This window comes from Sparus aurata, chromosome 14 (assembly GCF_900880675.1).
Source record: "Sparus aurata chromosome 14, fSpaAur1.1, whole genome shotgun sequence".
Lineage (NCBI taxonomy): Eukaryota > Metazoa > Chordata > Actinopteri > Spariformes > Sparidae > Sparus > Sparus aurata.
Genome location: NC_044200.1, coordinates 19,501,903 through 19,517,161, shown reverse-complemented (window position 1 = coordinate 19,517,161; position 15,259 = coordinate 19,501,903). Strand labels below are relative to the sequence as shown.

The 15,259-nt window shown below is 39.9% G+C and overlaps 2 protein-coding genes across 4 annotated transcripts in view; one reads left to right on the top strand and one right to left on the bottom strand.

Annotated features, from left to right (window-relative positions):
• The first annotated feature begins 1,374 nt into the window (after positions 1 to 1,374).
• myf5 (myogenic factor 5) lies at positions 1,375 to 3,695 on the top strand. The gene is made up of 3 exons (XM_030439440.1): positions 1,375 to 1,962; positions 2,920 to 2,992; positions 3,204 to 3,695. Exons 1-3 carry the CDS (start codon positions 1,375 to 1,377, stop codon positions 3,398 to 3,400), a joined length of 858 nt encoding a protein of 285 aa, XP_030295300.1. The 3' UTR covers positions 3,401 to 3,695.
• Positions 3,696 to 9,629: 5,934 nt separating this feature from the next.
• Positions 9,630 to 15,259, bottom strand: part of lin7a (lin-7 homolog A (C. elegans)) — a 41,905-nt gene continuing 36,275 nt past the window's right edge. For all 3 annotated transcript variants that reach the window (XR_003986710.1, XM_030440103.1, XM_030440102.1), the window contains exon 6: positions 9,630 to 12,516. Coding sequence is in view for 1 of the 3 variants with exons in the window: in XM_030440102.1 (XP_030295962.1) it covers positions 12,492 to 12,516 (25 nt within the window). In the remaining 2 variants the exon portion in view is untranslated. The remainder of the gene's footprint in view (positions 12,517 to 15,259) is intronic.

Here is a 15,259-nt window from a genome sequence, read left to right as displayed (position 1 = left end):
GGGGGCTCCGCCAAACGTTTTGACACATTGTGAGAAATATCCGCATTGTATCCTTGTAAGCTGTCAACAGCGTCATTACCTGCAGTCCGTCACAGGGTCGAGCTGCAGAAAAAGCCTCTTTTAAAGCGTGGAGGAGAGCAAAATCTGCAGAAAAAAGAGAGAGACAATCCAACGTCTCTACTGACAAGGAGAAAATAACGTTTGGTGAAAAATGGCTAAAACATCTTGAGATTGTGGAAAATAAAAAAATATTCTCAGATGTATTAGGATTCCTTCAAAAAAGCAACACAATCATGTTGAGATTTCTGCACTATAAACATCTCTGCAGCCCTCTGTGCTTCAGATTCAAACAACCAAACAACTTTATCTTTATGACTCCCACCAGGGCCAATTTGTTGGAACAGTAAGAAAAAAACCCCCACAGTAATATGTAAGATATGGCAAAGAGCTCCATGGAGTAATAAAAAAAAGTCTAGAAATAGAAAATGTCATCAAAAAGTTTGATCAAGACGATAAAATCAATAAAAAAAAATGGCAAAATATGAAACACAGAGGGTAGAGAAACACGTCCAGAGGAAACTAAAATACAGTCACTTGATTGCAAGAGGAATAAAAACTACTGCACCATCACGACCATCTGCTCTGTGCTGAATTGAAGCACTCGACTTGTGTCAATAACCTTTAACGGTTGAAATTTGTTCCTCTGAGGCGCGGTGGTGCAGCGGTGCTGGTGTCAGCGGTGTAATTGCTGTTTTAATGAGCTTCAGCAAACAGCGATCGCCTCACTCGCGGCACCTCCAGTGACGAGGCCGGGGTGTTTAGAGGGGGCTTACCACCGTAATGTGAATTCACAGGGCTTGAAATGTTACACCTTCCTTTGCAGCTGGGCTGCATCTGCAACGCTGTTGTCTCCACCGTAAAAATCGGCCTGCATACTCCTACAAGTGGTCACCTTCTTTTTTTTTTTTTTACACAGTTTGACCAAACAAAACGCGCTCTCTTTAATGTTTATGTCTTCATAGCCGAGAGTTGCTTTGACTGTCGGCTATGATGTGACACCCGGAGGCTGGTTACAGATAAATCAGGGCAGAATGAAGGACTTCTGCTGGGTTAAAAACAGGTCATGTGGTGGTTAAACCTGCTCCAGAAACATTCCCGAGCATTGTGTTCATCGGGGCCTTGTAGGAGGAGAAGGGCCCTTGGAAGCAGAGAGTGGTGATGAGTAGGAAAACACCAGTAAGTGCAGATGTGGGAAACTCTGCAGGGTACTGGGGGGTGAGAGGCAGCGGGTTGGGATGGGGCAGGGAGGGAGCTGAGCTAACCCCAGCCTGCCTTCTGGCTGGGCCAATGGGCCATGGTAATTAGATCTGGCCAATGTGGGCCCTGGGCTCTGGCCTGGGGGCATATAAGGGGGGCCTGGGGCAACAGACCCCTCATATCACTCAGAGGTCTCCTCTCTCACACCCCACTCCTCTGCCCTCCTTCTTTGCGCCCTTTCTTCAACAAGCTATGGACGTCTTCTCGCCATCCCAGGTCTACTACGACAGTGCGTGCCCCTCGCCTCCAGACAGCCTGGACTTCGGCCCCGGCATGGAGCTCGACGGCTCCGAGGAGGACGAGCACGTCAGGGTCCCCGGGGCCCCTCACCAGCCGGGACACTGCCTCCAGTGGGCTTGCAAGGCCTGCAAGCGCAAGTCCAACTTTGTGGACCGCAGGCGGGCCGCCACCATGCGCGAGCGCCGGCGACTGAAGAAGGTCAACCACGCTTTCGAGGCTCTGAGGCGCTGCACCTCGGCCAACCCCAGCCAGCGCCTGCCCAAGGTGGAGATCCTGCGCAACGCCATCCAGTACATCGAGAGCCTGCAGGACCTGCTACGAGAGCAGGTGGAGAACTACTACGGCCTTCCTGGAGAGAGCAGCTCGGAGCCCGGGAGCCCGCTGTCCAGCTGCTCCGACGGCATGGTAAGACCCCCTCATCCACATGTTCATCTTGCTCTAGCAGACATACGGTTGCGGAAAAGTCTCGCAGGTCTACGACTGCGAGCACGAAGGGACTTCACCTGGAAAAGCCTCTGTTGTCGACCAAAGTATCTGCAGGGCCTGCTGCCGGTTCTCATTACCATGCCGAGTATTTCATTTCAAAACAGAGCCAGGATTTCCAATTTACGAACCTATTAATCAAATAAGCTTGTCTTGCACCAGGACCTCAATTACCATGGCTCCCCATGCGTGTCATACTCGCCTATAATTCTTTAATTCAAACATCAATTCACTCAGTAGCCTTACACGTATTTCTATCCGCTGTGTTTTTATCACAAGTCCGGATGAATTAGTTGTTCTCAACAACAGCCTGAATGTGACGATGAATCAGCCAATTCTAAGAGACTTATAATGCTGGATGCAGTAATGGCTTTCCCACCACCGGACACTTTATAGCCGTAATAAACCCGAGCTAAATCCACCTTACCGGGGTCTGGCAGGAAAAAAAAAACTGGGCGCTTTTTCTGCATTCCATCCTGACTGCATGTTCTGCACCGCTGCCAGGATTTTCTGCAGATTTACTCAGAGAAAGTGTCATCTTGCACAAACTGGTGTTGCTTCCACTGATACAATCGATTCGCCACGCTCAAGAGTCGGCCGGAGAGGGGGGGGGGGAGGTAGAGAGGGGAGCGCACACTGCCACTCTGGCTTTAAGGTGGATGTGAAATAAAGAAGGCCATAACTTTGGAATTCAGGATTTATTAGCCTGTCAAGAAATATCGTGAAGGGCACTGGTTGTTTTTTGCCCTTCTTCCCAGCCACCGTATATATTTATACAAACATAACACATTATTTTCTGTTGGCTGTTTTTTTTATTTTGTGTGTGAGTGTGTGTTTGAAAGAATTCAAGGGTAAATTTGATTTCTCATTGCTTTGCAGGTTGACAGCAACAGTCCAGTGTGGCAACATCTGAATACAAACTACAGCAGCAGTTATTCGTATATGAAGAACGGTAAGACCTTTGGACTGCATAGAAGATTTTTTGTGTTTTAATTTCCTTGACTGCCAGGATCAGTGTCCTAGAGGGCCAGGATTTAAAAACACAAAAAACCTGATAAAGCATAAAAACGACAAATCTTTTTCTGTTCTTTGATAAACATCTGTCCCTTGTATGGTTCCTTTTCACAGCATTGGATTAACTCGAATTATCTTCCTCTTTTCAGACACTTTGGGCGATAAGACAGCCGGAGCCTCCAGTCTCGAGTGTCTCTCCAGCATCGTGGACCGCCTGTCCTCGGTGGAGACCAGCTGCGGACAGCCGCCTCTGAGAGACTTGGCCACCTTCTCCCCCGGCAGCTCCGACTCGCAGCCCTGCACGCCGGAGAGCCCCGGATCCCGGCCCGTCTACCACGTCCTGTGAACGGGAGCTTGGATGTTTTGCCTCAGGCTGCATTCGCGACAAGATATAAGAACTAGTTTGTGCAAATCTGAGGCAGCCGTGGCCAGAAGCTTTTATATTGTACATGAGATTGTAAATAATGTAAATGCTCATTTATTCTATACATGCTATTATACCCAATGAGACATATTTAATTATGACAGTTAATGTAATGTTGCTTTTTTTCTCCCCCCCCCCAACATGAAGTGGTATTTAAGCAGTTTGGATTTCTTACTTTCCATGTTGTCATGAACATTAAATCTTTCACTGTTTTGTACAAAAAAGTTTCTTCTGTTGTTTCTTCGTGACCATGTGTGCAAAATATCTCATGAATCATCATGCTAACGTGGGACGTAAATAGTAAAATAGTGAAAGAAATTAACTCTGGTGGCTGTTACTTTACTGATAAATGTGAAAATTCTATATAATATAACTTTCAGCAAAAAACGAAGTTACTTAGCATCAAAATAACGCCTAAAAACTGTCGACTAGCTCACACTAGTGTAACATTTTTAGCCAAAAATGTTAAAATGTAGCATTTTTTCATCTTTGCTGTCTTTAAGACAGTGATTAGAGGGTGCAACACTTTAATTAAAACACTTCAAAAATTCATCATCTGCTCCTAAAACAGTTAAATTAACAATTGATGGTAGTGCTTGTTCCTGTGGTCTTTCATCGTCTGCACATCTACAATCCCCTGTATGTATTTCATATGCAGAGCTAAATTAAAGAATGCAGAGATGTTTAACGACTAAACTATGGAATGTATGAATTCTGCGGTATAACAAAAGGTGGCTGAAAATGAAAGGGCAGGTCATATATTACGTGACAGGACTGTCTCTTGCGAGGACATTTTTAGACCGTCTCCGGCTAACAAGGTGCGGAGCTCACATTAGAAAACTGATAGAGGTCAGCTGATACCATTAATTATGTGTCACTGCTGTAATCACTCATGTAGCCGCCTGCACTGAGTCATTCCAGCGGTCTGAAAAAATACCTCCTGTGAGGACTGAAACCTTAAAGATGTCCGGCTTTGATCCGCCTTCCCGCATCTCTTTGTTCTTCTAATGTGTGTTTTAGTGTACCTGTTTGTTCTTCCCCTCCAAATGTGAGTCATCATTAACACCCTCGATTGCGCCATCAACACCAGTGTTGGGAACAAATGGCCTCTAATTGTACTTTAATGTGTGACTGAGGGGGGAGGGGGCGGGGCTACACGTGTGTCACACTGCATCGTGTCTGTCATCAGGCTGTAAGAAAGCAGCATGTATTGTTTTAGTTCATTTAGTCTGTTGAGAGGCACTTAAGCTTTTTTTTTTTGTCCGGATATGGCTCTCGTAATTGCATCCTCTTCTCTCTGAAACACATTTTCTTTCTCTTCTGTCTTTGTTAATTTACAAATAAAGGACAAATATCTGCTCGGATATTCTCCTGTTTCACTTTTTCTCTCTATCTCTTTCATAACAGAGCGAGAGAAAGCTTTTTAACTGCTCAATGTATCATCGTTTCCATTTGGACATGAGTATTATGTTTCTTACCATTGTTTACAGGATAATTAAAGTCATTTTTACTGTATTCCCAATAAGGAGCTGTGGAAAAAGTATCCAGATCCTGAAATAACAGAAGGAAAACCCCACTTTGTAATAGCCATCATTCATAAATGGTGAATATGGAGTTAATTTAACGTCAGTTAATAGTTTTTCACTATAAAATGGTGATAAATAATATATTAAGTGATTGTTTAATGTAATGTCACAACTGATGTTTATAATACTTTGTTAAAGGTCAATAAATACCATGTAGTTCAACTATAAATGTGATTTGGACGACCATTATAAGGTTGCAATTGATGTTAACACAAAAAAACAATACAATTAACACTTATTTACCAATACATTGAACTACACATTGTGCATGTTGCCTCATCAGATTCATTCTGAACTTGATTTCTCAACAGGTGGTTCTTTAACAGTCAGGTGCTGATCAGCAGAGAATCCAGCAAGCTCACAATGAGAGTATAAATCAGCAATAATCGGCAACAGCAGCAACAGTTCCACTGTACAAACTGTAATGAGATCCACAGGATATCAACAATATAGTACAAAGTCCAAAGTACATCATTTTCCTCATAAACATTATGTTAGAGGAGGGTAATACATTTAACTTCATCACAAAAGTCAGAATTTATACAAAGTCAGTAAATATCAAAATATCCTCACAATAAAATACAATCTGATTCATAGAAAAAAGTAGAAAAAATAGGTTACAGTACAGTACTTTACAAGATTCATTCATTATAAAGAATAAGAAGATCATAAATATGCATAATTAATAAGGGAGGGAAGGGCGAGGGGTTGTGCCTAGAGGGGTTTAGTGGCTCAACTTGACCCACATACATCACCTGTGGGCACGAAAGAGACAGTACAGTTAAGAAATACAAGAACACGCCACAAACATTGACGAATCACAATGTCGCAGTGAGCTTCACAGCCATGTTGAGAAAAAAGCTATTTCAAGAGAGGAATAAAAGATGGAAGGAGCCTCAGGAAGACAAGCAACAGATGATGTATGTGAAGAGTGTGGATCCAGGCCGAGACATCGCCAAGTGGTGCCCGAACCAAAAGGCTGAAAGTTTGATTAACCATACATTTACAATTCATTATCCATAGTGATAATGTCAAAAAGTGACAGTTTTCTCATCGTGCATCCATCTACCCAACAGATCTTTCTCCTTCCACCACTGGAGACATTCAGAGTGTAAACACAGCTCACCTCCACCACACTGTCTATGTCTCTCTCTCTCTCTCTGTGACACACTGCTGTGAAACATTGTGGACATTCCAGCAGCGGCTTGTATTTCAGCAACCTCCACGGCTGCGTACGACCGTCCGAATGTCACAGATGTCTTTTTTTTTTACTCGACGTGATTCATGAATGGCTCACTCACTGAGCGTCAAAACAAGAGCGCGCCATGAGGTCACGTCAAGGTTGTGGAGCATGAAGTCAGGGAAAATTAAAAAGAGAGAGAGGGGGGAAGAGAAATTTAATTTTCATGCATCATTGATGTTAATCTTGACTATCAAGCACAGTCATGTTTGCAGTTCTCGTCCAAACCACAGGGGGGAGCTGTTTCTTGCATTTCCTATATGTCATATTTGACATCTGTGTTTTAATAATTCATATATAGACTATGTTTAAACCCTGGGGAACTATTAACAGCCTCATATATTTTCTCCTACTTCAGAGGAATACTGATCTTGTAATGAATGTTTAACTTGGGTCTTTGGTGAACTAAATTTGCCCCTCAGGCGTCGCCTGTGATTACAATGCAAGTACACTTCTGATCTATGAGAATCTTGAGCTCGGCGGAAAAAAAACTGATCACACACATACATCTAGATTAAATAAAAGTCTGACGTCGTCTCGCTCATCGCATAAACCCACTGTGTGATGTGATCAATCTCCTGATCACGTCAAATCAACAGATGCACAGTATCATCTGTCAAAGTTGCAGTTTTTATTTAATTCCCATATCTTTACGGATTCAGTTTGATTGTTGTGCGAGTGATATGACAGAGGCATGAAAAATTAGTGTTAACACTCAGTTTTCTCTGCGCTATTTCAAGACGTGGAGGTGTCGATGGAGGATTACAAAAAAGATCAAGAAGGCGACGAAAACTGTTTTCACACCTTTCATCTATTAGACAGTTTTACTGAGAGAAGCTGAGGGAGAAGATATTTTTCATCTTTAACTCCAGTAAATCAGAAGTGAACCTTTGGTTGTGTCAGGCGTGTGATCCTGAGGTGTTTCTTTCAGGCTCTCTGTGCTCTGGACACAAGTGAGAGATTCGTCACCTGCATTAACGTCACCTGAACTCTGGATATTTGTCACCTCAGGCCTTTGGTCACTTTCTGTAGAATTGGTTATTCAGGCCCGAGAGCAGCTCTAACGGGGATTTTATTGAACCAAACACAACGAGAAGCAGCACTTCTGCTACTACTGTCACCATCTGAGCTTAATACCTTCCATTTACAAGAGTCTCTTTATTAGTCTCAGTGTCTGCTCTTTGTAGCGAGTTGACAAAAGGCTATTGACGTTCTGTTCCAGTGGCTGAAAACACGGAGGAGTCTTCAGAGGAACATGTCGGTACACAAGGTTTAATCACTCCGGCTTCAGCTGCTGCACTTACATCAGTGCAATGAGATCAGTGACAAGCTGCTGAGTCGCTGATATGAGAAATAAACACAGCACAGGCTTAACTATCAGATTTACTTTGTTTATAAATGTTAGATATCAGATAATAAAGCCCTGTAGGTCATTAAAATATGCTCAACATTAATACGCATATATTAGTGTAATAATAGCATCACACATGTTTATTGTTAGATTATAAGACATTTATAAGTCTAGTAAGAAAATAGTTACGTTTTTTAGATTCTGCTTAAGAATGTTAATGATTGACATTGTGACTATTGATATTCATTTAAAGTTTCTTATAAGTACGGATGAAAGTCTTATAATCAACAATAAACTTGTAATTCTTTATCATCTATTAATTATTATTAAAACTAAAAATACAGAACAGTTATGTAGGTTACCAATGTTAAGAAGCCTAATTACCATTAGCTTACGCTTAACATTAACGCTTATTATGTGAAACGTTACCTCTGATCTTCTGTATATACGGTAGATCTTCAGTTATGTGATATCTTGTGTTGGCACTATAAACATGTACATTGTTAGATTATAAGACATTTTTAACTCTTGTAAGAAAATAGTTACATTTTTTAGATTCTGCTTAAAAACGTCAATGACTGACATTGTGAATATCAATATTTATTTAAAGTTTGTTATAAGTACTGATGAATGTCTTATAATCAACAATATATATGTTATTCTTTATTATCTATTAACAAAACAAAAAATATGTAACAGTTATGTAGGTTACCAATGTTAATAAGCCTAATTACCATTAACTTACGCTTAACATTAACACTTATGAAGACATCAATGTTGACCGTTACCTCTGATCTTCTGTATCTACCGTAGATCTTCAGTTATGCGATATATTGTGTTAGCACTATAAACATGTATATTGTTAGATTATAAGACATTCACCAACACGTATTATATTCCTGTGAACAGTTTTTTTAAACTTATATTAATAAAACCTACCAACCTAACTTACCTTTTATGTCAATGTTAAACCTTAACTAAGCTTCTTCTTTCTTTAACAGTTATAACAGTTTACTATGATTTCTGCTGCTACTGGATCGAAACAAATCTTTTATCATGCACTTAATATACATGTTGATGCTTATTAATAGTATATACGTCGTAGCATGCCTTTCATTTCATTATGCTTATTGTTGGACTGACTGAACTTTTTCCTTTGTTTTATTTTGACATGTCTGTAGGAAATTTGAATTCATTCATTCATTATTAAGTATAAACAGTTAACTTTGTGTTGATGTGATAACTGATGTTTTATAATGTTTTTAAAGGTTCAACAACACCATTAAAGGTCGATTAACATGCTTCTTACAAGTGTTATGACTGTTTAAACAATAATGATGGTGCATTGCTATTATAAACACGACAACAGTGTTGTTAATGTTAATTACCATATTTGAACTCTTATTACCAAATAGTTAACACTGATAAATAAAAACATTTCTCAAGAGCAGTTCCAAAGGAGACAAAAAAGGTGCTGCAAATATGGTGAAAATACTGACTGTATTAACTAATATACAGTAAAAACAACATTATGACAACATTGACGCAGGAGATTCAACTGTGAAGTTACGGACTAAATTAAAATACTGTCTGGTTATAACTGTAAATGTGTTTTATGCGATTGAGTAGTAGAAGTAAATAAAAGTCACTCACATAATTTGTTTTGAGTTAACATTTGCAAAGTAGCAAATACCACCACCAACACACTCCTACAGATACTCGCACCAAGCAGTTATGTGTGTATGTAGGCAGTGGACAGAACCACTGTGAGGCAAATGAAGGGGAGACCAAATCTTTAAAAAAAAAAGTACAACGCATTGTTTTGCAGTGTTTTCAAATCATGTTGTTATATGATTTAAAATTATACGTGTACAATCTGAAAATGGATCTAAAAACACAAATATATTTCCATCTAAATAATGAACAGATAGCATCAAAATGTTCACGGGGTATGAAGGAAAGGTCGACAAGCTCTTCACTGTACACAAGCACATAGATTTATTTATACAAATATAATATGTATTACAATTGCATATCAACAGTTTGTTGTCTTTTTTTGTGTAATCTTCACGGTAAGTACGGGACCATCAGCTTCAAAAATGTAAGTCAATTAAGAAAGAGTACCTGTGATTTAAAGATACAAAAAGGGATCTGTTGTGTCGAGATGTTCTGAAGAGGAGAGAGGGATTCAAAAAACCTTTGAATATTCTGTCAGACCCGAGCACAGAGGCGACCTCCTGCGTCGGCATTGAGCGGCCTCAGTGTGAACAGGTTGTTTAGGAAAATGGCAGCATGGCACGTTTTATGCACTTAGAGGGAATTTTGCTCTGCCGCAGACTTGTGCATTAAGATGTGATGTAGATCAGAAAGGGTTAAAGGTGGAAAAGCAATATCTCTCTTTCTGTCAGTAAATCCAAAATTCTAAATCAACAATCAGCAACATTTTTCTAAACTTCATGACAGCTGGAAACATGCAGTTTCTGGATGGTCTCTCCTGGGAAAACAAATTCTCTGACATACAGGAAGTGACGGGTTTTATGTTTAGGGATTTGTTTGGGTTCAACAAAAGAAGGAAGTAGTAAAGCCTGCATGGGTTGAACAATCAAAGAAAAGAGCGCCACCTAGAGAAAATGAAAGAACACAAACAAAGACGGGATCTCTGGGGTACTGAATCCCTGAGGGGCGGGCGGGTCTGTTTTTTCTCTTGTTGTCAATTTTCTAAGGATCTAAATTGTTTGCTCTCTTGTATTTTTGCCAGGGTAATTTTTCTAAGTTCTTAATTTTTTTTACTTATTTCAGGGGAGATTTTTTTTTTTTTACATGTGAAACCATGTGAATTTTTTTCCCTCGGTGGATTTATTTTCATGTGCGAAACCGACTCAAGGAAACATTTTTGTGGGAAAAAAAATTACAAAAAAAGTTATGTTTTTCAGGAGCGTTACAATATTCTCCTGCTAAAACAAGCTTTTCAATTGGTTTCACACTTTTCACACACAATTTTTTTCAATTGACAAAAAAAAAAGTTGTATGAAATCTGTGATACCGGGTGAATCTTTTGGAGAAATCTGCTTTTTGGAGTTGCATATATTTTTTTCATCCAGACCAAAAAAGGAAAAGAAAAACCCTTCTTGGTTTCACACAAGCAGAAAAAAATTTCTTCTTAGAAAAAAATATTTAAAAAACCCTTTTTGCGTGTTGAATCAAGTGACAAGACTAAAAAAAAAATGTGAGTGCAATTTTGGGAAAAATGTGAGTGCAATTTTTTTAAACTCTTGGGGGGTTTCGTGGAATTTTTTTTTCACCAGAAGAAAAAAAAAATTAAAAGAAAAAAAAAAAAAAACACTCCTGGAAAAATAATCCCATGGTTTCACACAAAATAAATGAAAGAAAAGGAAAAAATATCTTGGCAGAAACTTCGCATTCACCGGTTCTCAAGTCACAAACACGGGAGAGAAAACAATTTAGCTTAGACTCAAAAAACTTCCCCTCAGGGCTTCTGTACTGGGAAGTGCAGTACAAACAGAACAAAACAAAACAAAACAAGGAGCTCTTGGCACATAAAAATGGAGACAATTAAAAAGTAAAGAGTGAAGTTTTAAGCAGATTTCCCTTCACAGGTACAGAGGAAAGATGATTGTCCAAACAGAAACTCAGGGAGCAGATCTACATAAACTATGTGCGAGTACTCAGCTAGACATTAAATAATAATATTTAAAAAGGAAGAATAAAACTTTAAGTTAAATCTCTTTTAAAATAGAAGTCTGAAAAATAAACATAATTATAGTATATTTTGGATTTAATTCTGTTCAAATGAACTGGTGACATTCTGTTTCCTCGCTTCTGAGGACGGATTTCGTTAAATTCTCTTTGTAACATATATTTTCAGGATAAATCTCATTGGGGAACGGTCCACAACGTGTGTTAATAATCGCTGTCATTGCACATTAATTGTTGATGCCATCGGTAAATCAATAATCTCTTTAAATGGCACAGAAGATCGATTATTGTTTGGGACAAAAGAAGCTGCCTTACAGTTCATACGATGATTTACATTTGCCATAAAACTCTGTATATATACGTACGTGTCCAATCGCTGAATTTTGGTGGTGAGATGTGAAAAAACTGAAGGATGTGTGTGTTATTGCTAAACCTACAAGAAGATACAAAATCTTTTTCTTGCTACAATATAGAAGGTAAAAAAGAGTTCACGTTTATCCAAAACAGGACACGAAAAAAGAAAGAAAAAAGAACGACGGTCATTCATACGGAGACACAAGCACCAGTTGAGGAATCAATAGAAACACCACTGTACAAATGATATCTATGGCAGAAGAAAGGCGGCAGAGGGTGCCACGGTGCGATGGATGGATGTCGGTAAGCAATCGGAAAAATTGGACCGTGAACGAAAAAGAAAAAAAAAACAACTAACACAAGAAAAAAAAGGGAGTTCCAGAAAGAGTCACAACCGGGGAGAAGAACAAATTAGAAAAAAGGGGGATACAAAGTTAAAATCGATGACGTTCGGCGCTTCCCCCCCCTCTCTCCCGCGTTCCTGTTTTTTCAAAGCACCAGATTCAGGACAGGACGGCTCTCCATCTTTCTCTCTCTCCCTCTCTCTCTCTCCCTCTCTCTCTCTCCCTCTCTCTCTGTTTTTTTGCTCAGTAATCGTTGATCGGTGGTACACTTGGAAGGGAGAGAACGAGTAAAAAGTGTCCTCTGCTTGTTGGTTTTCCTCCGCGACGGAGAGAGAGAGATTCCTTTTTTTCAGGGGGGGAATCCTCGATGCAAAAACACGTGGACCGGCGAGATCCACCTCCATCTTCTCAGCTCGCCTTCTCACTTCTTCTTCTTTTGGAACAACCTGCAGGAAACACCAAAGAAGAAGAAACAGACTGAGAGCAATGCCTCAGAGCTCGCTGACAGCTCACACCGATACTATCAAGCTAATTCTGTGTTTGTCTGATGATTCGATTAATTGTTTATAGGATCCTCATCCCAGCTTGATATTGTTGTTAATCCATTATCAGTGAGGTTCAAAAGCAGATAGTTCTGTGATCTCTGTTGGCACGACAACGCTGCTTTTTATACCGAACCAGAGCAGGCCAGATATTATTGAGAGCAGGCAGAACAATTCCAGAGTAGATTTCAGAATTTACATATAAATTGATTTTTGTAACCACATCCAAATATGTTCTGATGACAGTCGCATGTAACTTATTTATGTTTATTTCTAGTAAACTGATTTAAAAAAACAAATATTGAATCCGTTTTATATCTAAATACGATGCTAACTAGTTTTATATGCATTGTATGAAAGTCATTTATGTATAAATCCTAAAACACAGTTGTGAATCCTTCATTCTTCATTCATTTACATAGAGACGGATCTAATTTGATAGTTCTGAAGAGGCACTATGATGTTTTAGAGAAGAAATTCAAACTCAGTAGTAATTTTGTTTAATGAATTCATTACTTTATGTCATTTTTATTGGGAGGTTTTAGCTTTTATATACAGTAATGTAGTAGTAATGAGTTTAAACGATACAAAATATTGAATAAAATCAACAAAAAGTCAGGTTGCCATTTATAATTTACTCTATAAAGCATTTGTGTGTAGTAATAATGTGTTTAGACTAATGTGTGCTTTTGTTTGATTTTGTCAAATTTGTGTTTTTACATATTTTTTCTTCTTTTTTCTATAAATTTCACAATGTTGCTCTGTTTTTATAATGTATTCTGCATGTGTTTATTATTCTACTAACATGGGGCCTGGGACGAAAGACAACACAACTGATATTGTGTGTATGTTGGTGACTAAAACAAAAATAAAAATACATTTCCTTAACAAAAAGTAAAGTTTTGTGTAATAAATTGAGAACATGTCTCGTGCCAGGGATTTGCCTGCATGAATTGCACCTTAACTCACCACTGTTTTAAGAAAAATAAAATACCATTGTGTCTCTTTTTGGAGAATAAGAACACAAAACACTCACAAACACCATATATGTGATGTAAAGTGACTTTACACAAGTGAACAAAACATTTTGGAGCTCAAGTTTTACGAATTTTCATGCAAAAATCTCCTACTAACAGATTGTTTTTAGTGTTTGTTAGACCTGCTGTGTTGCTCAAAGGCGACCCAAGTCGTCATGATACACATACACAGACAACATTCACACAAAAATCCCTGTGAACGGTTTGTTTTTTGCTACAAATCCAGGAAAGTTCCGTCGATGCCACGGCTGCTGCTTTGGGATAAACTGCACTGGAGTTGAACCGACGACACGGGCTGCAAAATAAGTGGGGTGATATTGATGGTGATATATATTTCTGACTACAGCTGTGAACTTTTCGCAGAGAATAAAAGCTGTCGTTAAAGAAAAAAAGGCTCACTCCGGCTCACCGTGTAATGTTTGTGTTCTGAGAGTCAAAAAGACAGCCGGGGGGGAGACGGTGACAGAGAGGAGCTCAAGGCCAACCGGTGGATTATGTTGCATTCTTTCTGCTTGTGCGCGTCACTTGGTTCGGCAGCCTCTTGGCCACCGGAGCAAATCTCTGCGGTCAGCGCGCCGGCATTGATAAAACATGATCCCCGCTCCGTTCCCTGTCTGTAGCTCCGCTTGCAACGTGGCGTTACAAGCTCCTAAATACCTTCCCAAGCTGCACCGTGCCAAGAGTAAGACAAGAGATATGCACGGGGGATTTAGCTTCAAACGGGGCAGTGCCACAGAGATTTTGGACACATGCCCGCCTCCGATACGTCGGGGGAATAACAGGAGAAGTCTGGGTAGAATTAACTGCGGCGTGACACGGTTGAGCTTGTCCGAAAAAGTTTCTTCTTGCCTTTAAGTTGTTTTCACACAAAGTATGACTGGCAGAGCTTTGTTTTAAACGTTGGACGGTAAAAAACCTCGTCGTCCATCCGGCAAGGCTGCATCGTCTTACCTAGGCTTGAATTATTTACAGGCCTCACAAACTGAACCGCTCGCACAAACGCAGCAGAGGGAGCGGGGATGGTTGCACAAGAGGACGCCGGCAGCTAAGTTTGCAAAACGTGCCGCCGAGGTTTTAAGGCTTTTTTGTGCCGGAATGCAAAATGCTGCCGCCGCTACCTGCACACGAGGCCGGCGGAGGCAGAGCTCGAGCGTGGCGAATGAGACTCAAAGGGAGAGTTAAGCCTTTCGCTTCCAGTTCACCTCTCTGCATCTGTATTCCTCTGAAGTCTGAATCCTTGCACTTTCTTTTTTTTTTAGCGACTGAAAACTCAGGATAAACTGTCTGGATGGAGAGGCGGCGAAGTGTGAAGTCAAAAAAGGAACCAGGCGACGTTAAAAAAATGAAAGCTGCACATTCTTAAAGGTGTTTATGGGGAAAAAAAGGTGTAAATGCTAATAATTCTGCCAAAAATGGTCAATATTAATACTGTTGGTGGATATCTGCATTCACAGTCCCCTCTTTGTTTTGTTTGTTGTGATTCACAGATCGAAAAAAAAAAAAAAAAATTCCATGTTGAAGCTCAAAGATAATCTGCGCTCATCTCTACTTGACCTCGGTGCAGATCACGGGTTTCACGCTGAGTTTGAGTGAAATTTGAAAGCATATTT

Bases quoted from the DNA above. Each gene is read 5' to 3' on its own strand.
- myf5 (XM_030439440.1), top strand. From the start codon at position 1,375: ATGTGGGCCCTGGGCTCTGGCCTGGGGGCATATAAGGGGGGCCTGGGG. The intron at 1,963-2,919 runs GTAAGACCCCCT...ATTGCTTTGCAG, and splicing joins CCAGCTGCTCCGACGGCATG to GTTGACAGCAACAGTCCAGT. The intron at 2,993-3,203 runs GTAAGACCTTTG...TCCTCTTTTCAG, and splicing joins TTATTCGTATATGAAGAACG to ACACTTTGGGCGATAAGACA.